At 41.7% G+C, this 13,997-nt stretch overlaps 1 protein-coding gene across 2 annotated transcripts in view; it reads right to left on the reverse strand.

The window, feature by feature from the left end:
• afg2a (AFG2 AAA ATPase homolog A) overlaps positions 1-13,997 on the reverse strand; it is a 101,130-nt gene that overhangs the window by 17,287 nt on the left and 69,846 nt on the right. For both annotated transcript variants that reach the window (XM_020594068.1, XM_020594067.1), the window contains exon 16: positions 3,930-4,094. In XM_020594068.1, coding sequence (XP_020449724.1) covers positions 3,930-4,094 — 165 coding nt within the window. The remainder of the gene's footprint in view (positions 1-3,929; positions 4,095-13,997) is intronic.

A 13,997-nucleotide genomic window follows, 5' to 3' on the forward strand; every position in this document is an offset into this window, starting at 1 on the left:
AACTAATCAGCAATAAAATGCCACATCAACAGACCACAAATGTCCAGGCTTGTTTACACATTGCAATCACATCACTGTGGACCAAGCTGCTGTGCACAAACAGTGCCAAAAATCTCTTGGTCCTGTGGGTATAAATGATCAAACAGTGTGTGCAACAAATCCAGTCCACTCTGGACTTTAGTACCAGATCCTCTCACTTTATCATATCACCACATCCACCAAGACTGCTCATAATTTTACAGGGGGAAACAGATCATGGTAGCAATGAAGACTAGTACACAGCAAGAAAAACCTGAACCACAAAAATACAAAATTATAATTTGCTCAATAGTTGAGGCTGCAACATAGAAGACACAGACCAAATCTGTTTAAGCTACAGCTAATACCTAATATTTGTCACGCAACTGCAAAGCCTACCTACTACCAGTCGATAGACAGAGAGAGGTGGGAATGCAGTCTAAGAGGGTGAGAACTGTACAAGGGAACAGGAACAAGTCAGTGTATAGCATATGAAAACTGAAACAGGACTCTGCCTGGTGCCTCCAGCTTGAATTCAATAAGCATCTAGCTGCTGATTTATGAGACCCTCTCTCCATCCAGCTCACTCCCTGGCAGCCTGGGTTGATGTATGGCTGACCGATGCTCGTCGGCTGTGGCTCACCCAGCTGCCTACTGCATATACCAGTTACAGTGCCAAGTCAAATATAATGGCTCAGTGCTCTGTCACACTGAGATGGAGAGGTCCAGCTGCTCTCAGTGTCCACATCATGGCACAACACTCATTCCTCCCATTTATATAAGTTCTACATTTTCCAGAAGATACTGTATGTGGTACAGTAGCTCGTCTTGATACTGACTGAAAAATGCAAAAACAGCTTGTATTTCTAACAAATGTATAATAGGGCATGTTAGAAAGAAACAGACATAATATATGCCATCTGTTATTTTACTCAAGTCCAAGGTTTGAGATCATTGATTGGTATCATAATTTGCATTAAAAGCATCAGCAGGTTTTATTTGTCCAACATGCACCAAAGAAATCTGGCTGAACATGAAACTGTCTTCATGCTTCTGCTCCAAGACCAATTTGGGAGCATCGGCACAGAACACAGAGACAAATGGTGTTTTTATGTGTTAAGTCACAGCAAACAAAAGTAAAAAATGCAATAATTAACATCTTTCTATATAGGGCTGTTGTTTTCTGTTCTTATATATTAAAACGCCACCTGGAAAATTATCTTTATTTAACAACTGAACAAAAATCATACAATGTAAAAATCTGAGTGGAAAGTGGATTTTAAAAACAGCACTAGCAGCGCAAACACACTGTAGTTTAAGTTTTAATAGTGTTTTTGTCTGAGGTACTTATTATAATCCGATTTCTTTCCTCCCTCTATAACCAAAAACATTTTTCTGAGAGGTCACCACTGCGAGCTCATTTACTGTAAACAACAGTGATCGGTGTCTCTGTGCAGCAGGAAACACAAATCCTTGTGGATTTGTGGGGGATAAAATCCAGGTGAAAAATCGATCTGCTCCTTTTGAAAAAAATCTGCATTTGTTTTCTGTGCGAAAGAGGAAATGAGCATGAAAACAGTGTCTCTATCATGCTTAAATATATGACCTATTTACACTGACACGGTATAAATGTGAGCACCTTGGTGTTAAACCTTCTGTGACCAGTCAACAGTCACGTGTGCTGTGTTTGGACATTCACATGCTTATTTACTGATTGATTTATTGCATTTGTCCCTTGGTGCTCTTTTCTCATAAACACAGCATTATCTTTGGTACTGTGCTGCTTTCTTATCTGTATCCTGTTTTCTCTCAGACTTCCCCTCAGTGATCAGAAGAGTTTAAAGTTTCATCTAATCTATTTTGATCTATGGCATTGGTATGTAAAATATAATATGCACAGGTGAGACTGCTTTGTGTTTTCAACTCTGAATTTTTGTGAGATTTGAAGAACTCAGTGTTAAGTGACTGCAAACCTCCATTCCACAGATGAGACACTACACCAGAAACCCAGATGTCAAACCCAACACCTGATAGCAGGGGACTGGTTTCTTTCTGCATGCCTCCTCCAGGTGTATGGCTGCTCCGGGCTGCCTCGTCAGGAACCGTGGGAGAGCATGTACTTTCAGGATAGGAGGAGGAGGAGGCCTTCATAACCTCAGACTGCGCTCGAGAAGATCAGTGTGTCAAAAGGAAAGACAGAAACATCTGAGGACCTCGCTGTCCTGATCAGACTCCATCTCAGAACTGCCAAACTGCTTTCTGAAGATGCCGGAACAAAGGCTGGTGTGTACATATGTATGTGTGTTTATAAATGTTACAGCACTTAATAAATTATTTTAAAAGTATTTATTTATATTAAAATTTATTTGGTTAACAAAGGTATAAACTAGAGAAAACCAACAGGAAACATTTAGAGATTTTTTTGGTGCTAGACTTTATGGCTGAGACGGCTGCTGACGATGTGCACGTCATTGTGTACGTACATTCGTGGGTTTAGCTGGGTTTTGTTTTCCCATTGTTCCCAAGCTGAGGCAACCCGGATAACAGCCAGTGTCGATTGCAGAGTCATTTGTCCCAGTAGTTGCGTTCCCACTGCTGTCAAAGTCTGAGGTGTGGTGAGTTTACACGGGTTTTTTGGGCAGTGGGAAAGGGGCTCTCGTATGAACGCACTGATAGCTGCTAAAGTTACAGCTATACTTGTCACACACAAAGCATGACTGGGACAGCACTGAAATATGTTTTCACTGGCACACTAGTGTCCGAATCAGTGACAAAAGGTTCATTTCTGAGCATGTCCAGACCAGCATGACATTTCTATGATGTAACCCTGGAAGTGTAAATATGCAGCAGAGGTTTACATTCAGGGGAACAGATACACTGTACATCTTTTGTTTTTTTCTTTCTGTCAAACTATGAACTATAAGTCGTACTGAAGGTCAAAGACAAACACAATTTCTCTGACAAAGAACAAAAGAGAGATAGAGCGAAATAGACCCAGTACAGAAATTCTCAAAACCTTTAAGTCTGCATCGTAATACAGCTACGGGCTAAAACCTACCAGACTTCAAGTAGCTGAAGGAGTTTATTTGGCCAAAAGGTGAATTGTTCTTTTCAAAACTGCACTATTTCTTAAAATGTCCTATTTGCGTCTGAAGATGGTAGCGGTTCTGACACTTAAGACAATGTGAATCACGCGGCAGTCAAATGCGGAGAGACAAATCTGTCACACAAAGGAGTGTTTGTACGATTGCTCCCAGTGGGCTGGGAGATCACGGGGGTGCTCTGTGACACAGCGCAGACATCATGGAAAAGCACAGCAGCATCACGCTGCAATACAGGCCACAGCCATGATTTCTTCTTTTGTGTGCTGGCAGTAGTTACAAGGTAAAAATGTAGACTTCTAAGGTTGTCCGTTTAAATCCTTTGCACTATTTGCACATCAATATTAAACCTAATGTTTATTAACTATTTTAACATATTTTAGCCTGAGTTGACAAGGAACAAGTCTGAAAAGCTGCCTGCATGGTTGTCAGACTAAAACTAAGCTTTACTTATGTCAACAATAAGACTAAATCATATAACTTTGCAATACACGAATGGCACAGACTAAATTTTAATGTGAGTTAGATGTGCAGAAGAAAACACTGAGACTTGATACTAATCCGGACATGATGACAAAATAGGGAGTCCTTTGCTGTTGAATTTAAACGATTCCAGTGATAATAAAGGCTATTTATACAATAAGTGACAGAGCCATAATTAATTTCATAAATCTCCTTGTGCTGACAATTCTCTGTTGTTGCGAAGACACAGGAACATTTGGTTGACATGTTAATTTGTTTGTGGTATTCACTACTGGTTAAGTTGTTTGTCATTTCTCCTGCACTCATTATAAAGAAAACATAACGCACCTCTGCTCCAGAATACTTGTTGGTCTGAGTCACCAGGTCTTCAAGAGACACACTTGGGTCCACGGGCATGTTGCGGAACTGAAGAGAAAATATCTCCCGTCGGGTTGAAGCATCTGGAAGAGGCACATAGACGATTCGGTCGAGGCGACCTGGGCGCATCAGAGCCTGTGGGACAAAAAGAGGACAGCATCTGTTTAACCATCATGTTTCACACATCTGTCAGGTTAAGGATTACAAATCATTATCATGCATCAGCAAAATAGCTGACCTGCTGTCTGACATTAAATTCAATGGAAAATAATTCTTTGATTCAGGTCTTTTCCAGCACTTCCTCTGATAACACTGGTGTCACAAAAATACTGTTAAAACACCATGGCTCTGACCTTTGACCTCTTTACCGCTTGTCTGTTTTGGTAAACATAGGAATTGAAGCTTACTTCTCCTATTGCATTGATTATACGCCTTTTTGAACAGGACCAAGAACCAAATACCTAAAATGCAAACTGTGAAATTTTCATTTCCACTTCTAGCAGTCAGAGTGGAGACAATGTTGATGTTATCAGACAAACCCTTCACTTCCTACAGATCACATCTCTGTGACCCCAGAATATCCAAAGCTGCTGCTGTCTCGCTTGTCAGACATCATTAAGTGGCAGGCGCCGCTCAAACACAGACAAGCAGATGGACACACAAATACGTGCTGCCTCCATTCACTCTCCTCAGCAAGGCTGCAACTAGGTGTGATATGGTACAGTACTGCTTGGTTTGACCGGCCAGCTAGATGAAGAACACTCATTTCTAGTAAATAACTAATAACAAAGTATTTCATTTGCCATGTGTAACAATTTAACTGAAGCAACAGAATGAAGGAGTGACAGAAAAACAAATATCAAATGGACCTGACAGTTTCATTGCTGTTGTTCTCCCAAGTCTCAGTGAGGCCTGGATGTAATGACAGTGGAGCGCCTGGCTTTGGGCCAGACAGGCCACAGTGGGCTAAACCCTGGCCAGCGCAGTCGAGACAGGAGACGCATGCAGACACAAGCCATGCAGGATGTTATGTCAGGAGTGATCAGTGAAGGTTGGAGAGACTGGACCAGCAGCCTTTGAACTCTTGTTTACATAGTCATCACAGTGCTATTCCTGCTACTCTACATGCACCATTGGACTAGGAACATTTACAGCATGTCATCCTGTTTGCTTGATGAGTAGATAAGGACAACATTCAAAGGCTAGGAGTTTGGGTTAATGACAGGATTAACCCAATTTCCCAGTGGTGACACCCAAGAGACAACATAGGTACTTGGGTTCAGTTTTCAGAATGTTGATAAATGTGATTGTTGAATAATTGTTTAAGCCATTTATCAAGCAGGAATACAAAACGTTTGCTTGTGTTAACTTCTCAAAATTAGACAGATAAACATATAGGTAGGACTTATCTACTTGAATGTCTTTGGACTATTAGTCACCTAAAGTAGACAATTTAGAGACACCAACTTCTTAAAAATAGTGATGGATGTTTTCACTATTTTCTGACATTTCAGAAACCATCAAATTGTCTTTTAATGCTGCATTTCAAGACCAGTGTGCTTGATACAATTTTAAAATCTTTTTTAACAGTGTATTTAATTTCCACTTTGTATAACCAATTTCCTGTTACAGGAGTGGGAATAGTGGACAGTTTTCTGGCCTTTTATCTGCTGCTTTTTGCGTTCTTGTGCCTGTGAATGGAGTGTAAGGGGATGGAAACAGGAGACAAACATTAGTAGCTACTCTTAGGTAACCACAACAGAGCAATGGCTGACAAAGGACCAGTGGATTACGAGTGGAAAGGTTCTTGCTTTTCAGGTCTCTGGATTCTTCCTCACACTTGAGGAGAGAATCAAGCTTTGGTGGGTAATTGTCAGGGCCGCTCGGCGGCCGCTGCCTCTCCTCCGTCTTTCTCTCCTCTGCTTTCTCTATCCTGTGGGCTCTGCACCTCAGTTTGCCGGAACATTAACATAGTAACGCGGACTGTACATGTTGGTAGAATGCTACGCTGACAGACACTGTGCGTTTTGGCTTGACTCTACCACACTACCTACGAGCTACACTCATTTAAACTACACTACATATTATACATATCCAAGTACTGTACTTTCCCATGTTATGTTCTTTTGATATTTTTGTGTTCTCTTTCTTTACCTGCTACCATCATGTTTTTCCCCCTAGCACCTGGGTCTGCAAACTTGAGTCCAACCTCAGTCCTCCCTCACCCTCCTGGTGAGGGGGGCTGCCATAACAGTAATGAACCATCGGTATATAACGAATAGAGAGGAATAACTTTACTGTAATTCAAAGCAGGGAAACAGTGGCTGTTAGGGAGGCGTGCTGGGAGACGGATGGACGGAAGGTTTGAGTGCTGCAACATGACATTAAAGTCTTGAGACTCAAAGAACCCAACGTGTCTGGCAAACAACTATAAAACAACACATTTGAGACTTAGTTTGTTGTCATAGCCCTAACAGGTTAGGGGGTATTTTAGGTTTGTGTGTGTGTGTAGGAGGTGAGACGGTTGCAGCCTGTGGTTGTCACAGCAGGTCGAGCAGCAGTGTGTATTATACTATGCAGAGGACGTGCCAGGGACACTTCCTGAGTTGCTCTCCCTGGAAGTATCTGGCGACAGCATGCCAACACAAACTTGTTGACCGCCGGCTAAATAACTCACAGACAGACACTCCCATGCACACTGACAAACAATTGCACGTACACGAACATGCTTGTAAGCAGTAAGTCCACAATTCTGTTAAACCCCCTTTGGCTTGGTCTTTTAAATTCAATATATTTTTCAAGTGCAAAGATGATGCCTGCTATTTTATCAGCAATTAATTCACAGCAAATATAATGAATGAAGAAGTGTCTGTGGCTTCCAGGCGCTCAGGCTCCAAGGGTTCCAAGGAGCTCTCAAAAAGAAGAGCCGACCCTCAGCTTTGAGACTGCTAAACTACTTCTGACTGCACTGGAGGAAAAGAAAGGCTTTTTTCTTTCCTCTCAGCAAGAGCAGGGGGCCCATCCATCACTTAACAAGATACACTTCCTGTTCTCAAGGAACAGTGTTTGGGGTAGGAGAGTTGGAGGAAGAGGGGGGAGGAGAGGAGGAGGTAAGGGGGGACCCCAAAAGACAAATACTTGGCTTGCCATGGAGGGTAAGCGTTGAAGGGCTCTTGCTGTAATGGCATCATTCCACCTGAAAACTTGGGTCAACTGGCAGGAGGTAAGACAAGAGGGAATAAGAGAAGAGGACAAAAACAACTAGACCAAGGGACCGAGACAGCCCACCTGAAAAGACTACAGGACCAAAACAAATAAACACAGATACGTGTGGGAGACAACAAAATGCCATCAGGAAAAGTCAGATGGATAAATTCTCTGTTGTTCCAATGTTGCAATGAGTCTGCAGGACGGACTGCATCCACCTTACTGCACCACTGACATGATAAGCACCGTTACATTTAAGCCATTAGTAATTACAGTAAAAATGCCTCTAGATAAGAAATACCAACTAACCAACTTCTAGTCAATACTGAAGCTCTTATACTCCACTAAAGCTGGCTAAACGCACTCAGTGGATTACCCTGCAGAGCAAAATCAAACAGTGCAATGGTGAGTTTTGAAAAACAAGCATGGCCTACGCTGAATCAGTCACGCTGATCAAAACACACAAAGACAGAAAAGAGATAAATAGAAGAGGAAAAAAAACAACTAATCTGCTCTCTCTGCGCCAAGTTTCACTGCCGATAACAAAAGTAATCATTCCAGGCACTGCAATCCTCCTCAAGAAGTGATTAACCCCTAATGACAGATGACTTCCTATCTGTGAAGGCCGGTACCTCTCCCTAACCAGTGGGGAATGTCGGGAATCTTCTCCTTGGAGCGTTGTTGCTGAGCACATTCTTGGCCAACTTCATTCTGACCTGTGGCTGAGCTAAGACTACAAACCATTTATAAACACATGCCCCCGCAATCTGTGTGGCTAAATCAAGATCAAATCTGCTTTGTAGCTCACACACTGTTCATATCAAATGAAAAATGAAAGGAAACACTGGGTTTATGACACTGAACATGATGACTAAGGTCTTCCCTGTAGATCTGGTGAAATCTTTCTATTCTTCAAAAACATTTTTTGTTGGTACTTTTTCCAACGTGCAGGATTACAGCAGGCTGTCTGGGTTAATAAGTGGCTTGCCTGAGGAAGCATGAGTTGACTTTGTTCCCTGCCTGAAGGCATTTGCTGTATGTGGTTTCCTAACCTGTCAGTCCACAATCCTCAGAGGCCTTGATGAGTCATACTAACTTGGAGATGGGCCGTCATGGATTTATGCAAAAACACACACCAAACACAAAAAATGCAGTGTGTGTGATGGGAACCAAAAGCTCACAGACAGGTCATAGAGGCCTAATTCTGGAGTTCAAATATGGGAAATTAATACAAGGCACTGACTAAATGCTGGTAAATGTTGGGTATTGTCAGGTTAACAACAATATTTTACGGTAGGTGATTCATAAAGCAGGTAATTCAGTGAAAGTAGTGGCTAAAATTTGGGATGTGGCAGCCAGTGGTCGACAGGCGAAGCTCAGTTTTTAATCCGTTTTCATACTTAAGCCACATACTTGAATCAAGGCCCAGGTTTGTGTCTTCAGTGGTTTGGGAGGAAGTTTGTTTTCATGCATTTCATGCACCGACTGTATAGCATCTGTCACTGCTGTGAAATATACTACTTTTGCATCTCCTGTATAAAAACGTTTCTGTCCTGCTACAACACAAAAAGTGATGACATGCAGTCAAACCTGAGTGTGTGAGATGTCATAATGCAGCAGAAGAGGTGCACGTTTGGTTTATGAAACATACGTTTCACCAAACAAAGTGACAAGGTGTTTTGTGCTGTGCTCACTGTGCATCCTTGACCTGCTGTTACAGCAGTGATTTGTTTTATCATGTATTTTTCACTGACGCATACTGTCATGTATGAAGAGGATAACGAGGCCGATCAGGGCGGTATGTCATGTCAAGCACATTAATCTATTGGCTTTTACATGCAATGAATACTCCTGGAAGTTTTGCAGGAAAGTCCGTGTACCATTAATTTAAAACAGTCTCAGAGTGAGTGACAACACCCCTGAGCTTCATTTCATCTCTCTGCTGTATGTCAGAATATAAACAAAATGAGCTATCGACGCCGTTTTTCAGCTCCTCCAAATCATCTCTCTGCTGTATGTCAGAATATAGACAAAATGAGCTATCGACGCTGTTTTTCAGCTCCTCCAAATCGCACATATATTGATTTGCTGTAACTAAAGAAGATTTATATTATTTGCTGAGGAGTTTTGCATATCTTCTGGCATGTTAGATGACCTAATTTTTGATGAGGCCATGCTATGTTCAGAGGTACGCTGGACCTGCTTTACGTCAGTCCTGGTTTTGATGTGGATGCAAGGAAGAACAGAGTGAGGAGAAACGAGTAAATCAAAGAGAGAGGGGAGGGGACAGCAGAGCAGAAAGAGGTAAGAGTGACCAAGTAAGTGAGCAACACAGAGAAATAGAAGAGTTGGCAACCAGTCAAAAACAAGAGAGGCTTTCACTCTAGATTTTACCCTTGAGTCAAACGTGCATCCGGCAGGTGAGGCCACCGTGTCCAAGAACCAAACACCTGTGGCACTGGTAACCCCTACTAACCTGCATACTCTGCATAGCCAGGAGGAAGTTGGCATGTGTAGTTTCAAAATGAGGTAGAACACATCTGAACAGGTGATCATTTCTTGTACAGAATGACAACTTTGGCATGTGAGAGGAACACGTTTAGGAAAAAAAAAACCTATAAATTATTTTAGGTATTTTCCTGAATGTCTCTTAAAACAAATCCAAATAGTTTAGGAAGAACATTTCCACACTCATTACAATCTCTTTTATACATCTAGGGTAAGCTTGAATGGACACTCCTTATCTTACAGGACTGTACTGTATATTAAAGTATAGAGCACAGATGATGGTCTATAACTAAATGACCTGACCCCTGGATATGTATTTGATATGCTTCCATTTTATCAACCAGGCAGATCCCTAAGGACTTCATTCCAGATTGCCTGAATTCATTTCAAATCAGGTGTCAGAGCCTTTAGTGCTTATGCTCCCACAGAGTGCTTTTTTTTTAAGGCCAACCTCTTATCTTCGAAGTCAGCTTCACCCTGGTTCCCTCAACAAAAGGCCAATGGGATTTTTCCATAGGCTTTTGGATTATTGTGGAAAATAAGATCTGATAAGAACAGTTTATGACACACATTTTGTTCAGGAAGATAATGCTCACAAGTAAGCACAACCTTTATGATTTTTGAAGCCTGACATTAAAAAAAAACATTGTTATGCTATAAATCAACTACCCCAGGATCTTAGCCCTAATGAACAAGTCTGCTTTTGTTTTCAATGTCACAAACCTGCACATTTTACCTGTTAGTATGTGTGGGCACAGCAGGAGCCAGGTTTCAAATATGGCAGGATGGCAGAGGAGTGTGTCTCTGTCATTTATGGCGTGTTTGTGTATTTTAATTATATCATAATCATATGGAGGCCAGGTGAAGGGGCTGAGTTGGGATGGGGGTTATGGAAGTAGTAGCAACAGCTGTCTTACTCACAGCCCTACTGCTGCAATGAAGTCCCAGAATCTGTCAAAACAACCCCAACTGTCTGGCCCTCGAGCTTACACGAAAAGAAAAATGGCCACTGCCCAAAAGCTCTTATTTTGATAGAAAGAGGTGGGCAAACCATATGTGTGTGTGTGTGGGAAGGGTTGCCCACCAGACATAAAGAAAAAAAAACCACAAGGTGAAGAAAAGCAGAGGAAATTAGATCGAGACCATGTTGAAATGTCCACCCATTCGAGCACAAACTTTAAAAATCAGTAAAGTGGCTGCCATGAAATACATGTATGTTTGCTTTACAAAGAGGTGTTTCCTGTGAGCTGTCCACAGTTCACAGTTGAACTCTACGGGGCCGTGCCTTTGGTGTAAACTCACCAGGTCTGGTTTCCATAATCCGCTCCAAAGCCTGTGCACCCTCTAAAATCCATGGTGTGGACAAATCAGCAGAAAAAAAACTGGTGTTTTCCCTTCAAACTATTCTTTTTTTATTTGTATCACCCATCACTCGGAGCCTTCAGCACCACTGTTACAGTGCATGCAGAAGGGTTTCAATTGGGCATGAAGGAACGCAAAAGGGCTTGAGAGTTTCATCTAACAGACACTGTCCAACAACAACAAGAAAATCTAATCAGTGGTGTGCATGTGTGTGTGTCTGAGGACTTCACAGGAAAAAAATTATTTCACAGCTGTGCAGTATACAGCTTTAGTCTTGGCACTAAAGTTTGGTTTTCAAAGTGAGTGTTCAAATTCCAGCAGATTAGACACTGATTGCACCTCGGTTTTCTTTGCACACTGAAACTGGTCACAATGGCAAATTAATGAATCTAATGACCTCACACACATTTGAAGATTTAAAATACTGCTTATACACTCTTATCAGTTGAATAGTTAAAGCCTTAATTTATTACCATATGAAACTGGAAACTAAAATTAGCTTTGATTTGAGATTATTTTAACAAGGAAAACATTATGATTTGTATATTATCACTGTAACCCTGCACCCTGTGCAACCTTAAGAACAGTACATGCTGTATCATGGCAGCCCCTACCATGCTACATGCATGTAAAAACACATGCATCATGCCTAGACCGTCTTGTTGAGAGCATACACACACACACCTCCATAACCCTTCCTACACACACACACACACACACACAACCAGTTCCCCTCAAAGACAGACTGCAGGTGCCAGGTCCACCTCAGGGTCCCTGCCGGGCCCTCGTTAGGCCTGGTGCCATTCAGACGGCTCCTAACACACAACTCTGAGTGCTTTGTGTTTCTCTGACCGCCCTTGTCATCCTCTTCATGTAGGAGCAGGACAAAAAGAAAAGAAAAGGAGGACTTCAGGGATTATAGCTTTGATGAACCTGACAGAGCCACAGTTCTAAAGAACTATGCTAGTGTTACATATTCAAAATGCTGCTGCTGACCATTTACTACAAGTCATGAGTACAAATGGTAAGAAAATCAGGCATTTATTTACTGAACAAATGAAAAAATGGAAGGACACTATCACACTCTTCCTTTACCTTATCAGTTCATTATTCTGTACGGCTGCAATATGCTGCATCTAGATATGGTGACTTGGTTCAGTTTTGCACAATACGGTCAAATTCTAAAACACATGTCAAAACCTTTTTGGCCATTGTTAGCAATATTTTCAAAATGTGAAATGGCCAAATATTTTTGCAATATTATCTTGCAGGCCTTCATAGCAGCACATATTCTGAAATCGTGCAAAATGATGGAAGAAAACAAATTCAAACACGAATTTTGACTTGTGATTGCAGCAGGTACCATTCTGGCACGATAAAAACATCAACCAAAATTAACACCAGCATCACCATCTCCTCCCTCATTACCTGCACTGTTATCACCACCTCCATCATCTCTATAGCCATCACCATCATCATTTTCAGGTCAATGTTAGAAGAGACCGACAAAAACTAGTCTACAGCTTCCCTTAGTGCTGTACACAAAGGCTTCATATTTGGGTATATATGCCATCACACACAGACAAACAATACACACACAGATCTGAAAGTTCACATATACTGCCCTTCACAGATATTAAAGAGAAGAACACAAACAGGCATGTTGCTGAGTGACACAGCCACGTCGGCTGGATCAATTTCCATTTGTGTGAAATCTAAACATTAGCTTGTTTACCCACATTGTGAGCTGCGACTGGGCCTGGGCGACAGAGCTGAGTGTGTCACTACATGTATGAGTGTTTATGTCCAAAGAGGTAGAAATTAGGAGACAGTTTAGTAGAGTGAGACAAGGCTGGTGTCACCTGACTAAACCCTCCATCACTGAAGGTGGAGGCGACTGTGGGCCGTCTCCTAAGTGGAAGGTGGGCAGTTGGATTCCTGGCTTCTTCAGTCAACATGACACTCAACCCCAAGTTGCTCCTGGTGATACTACTGGTGTGTGTGTATATGGGTCAATGGGCAAGTAGTGTGAAAGCACTTTGGGTGTGCTGCAGTGCATAGAAAAGTACTGTATTAGTCCATTCGCCATCATTCTGTCAGCCATGACACCTTTCACACAGCTGTCAGCAGCGTGCATACTAGGGGCAAGTATTCGAACCAAACTGTTTTTGGTACATGACGTAGGGTTTGGTGCAGATGTTAAATTCCATAACCAAGTGCCACTCCATCCAGGGAGGTTAGGTGTTAGGGTCTTGGTAAACTGAGATTATAGCTGGAACTACACTATAAAACTCAGTCAACAAGATCAGTACGAGGACGGATTTCAATCCTTAGGAGGTTTACGGACTAAAGGATCTTATTGTGTTGAGTACTGTTCATGCTGTGGGGAATAATTTTGTTAATATGAAAATAATAGCATATCTGTAATGTAATATTTACTTTTATGACATTGTTTCTACTTTATCTTCTCTGGGATCAGAATCATATTCCATCAGGAAGGAGTCATATTTTATTTAGCCCATTTTCTATTACATATTAACTTGTCTAATGTAAAATACATGTTAGTATATTTTTGTAAAGTGATTCATTTGTACGCTTCCCAAAAATTCAGTGGCTTTTCCAAAGAATTACTCAGTGTGACTATATCTGATTTTACATCCTACTACACTGCACACAAACAATATGAGCTGCATGCTAACTGTAATCTACAACATCATAGCAATTAGCCACCTACTGTAGGAGATAACAAGCCAGAGAAAGAGAGGGGGAGGGAGGAGAGGGAAAAAATCCCCACCCAGCATGTGAAAACCTGTGTCAGATTTCGCCACAGACAAGGTCACCCTCTCTTGGTCTCGCCTCAGTAGCCTGACTCGGTAACTGGATCTGGTGCAGGATGGCGAAAAACCTGTTTTTGTCACAGCAGAGGTGCCCACTTGGCTTACATGCCCATTGTGTTTACAA

Source organism: Monopterus albus, unplaced genomic scaffold, assembly GCF_001952655.1.
Source record: "Monopterus albus unplaced genomic scaffold, M_albus_1.0 scaffold21.1, whole genome shotgun sequence".
Lineage (NCBI taxonomy): Eukaryota > Metazoa > Chordata > Actinopteri > Synbranchiformes > Synbranchidae > Monopterus > Monopterus albus.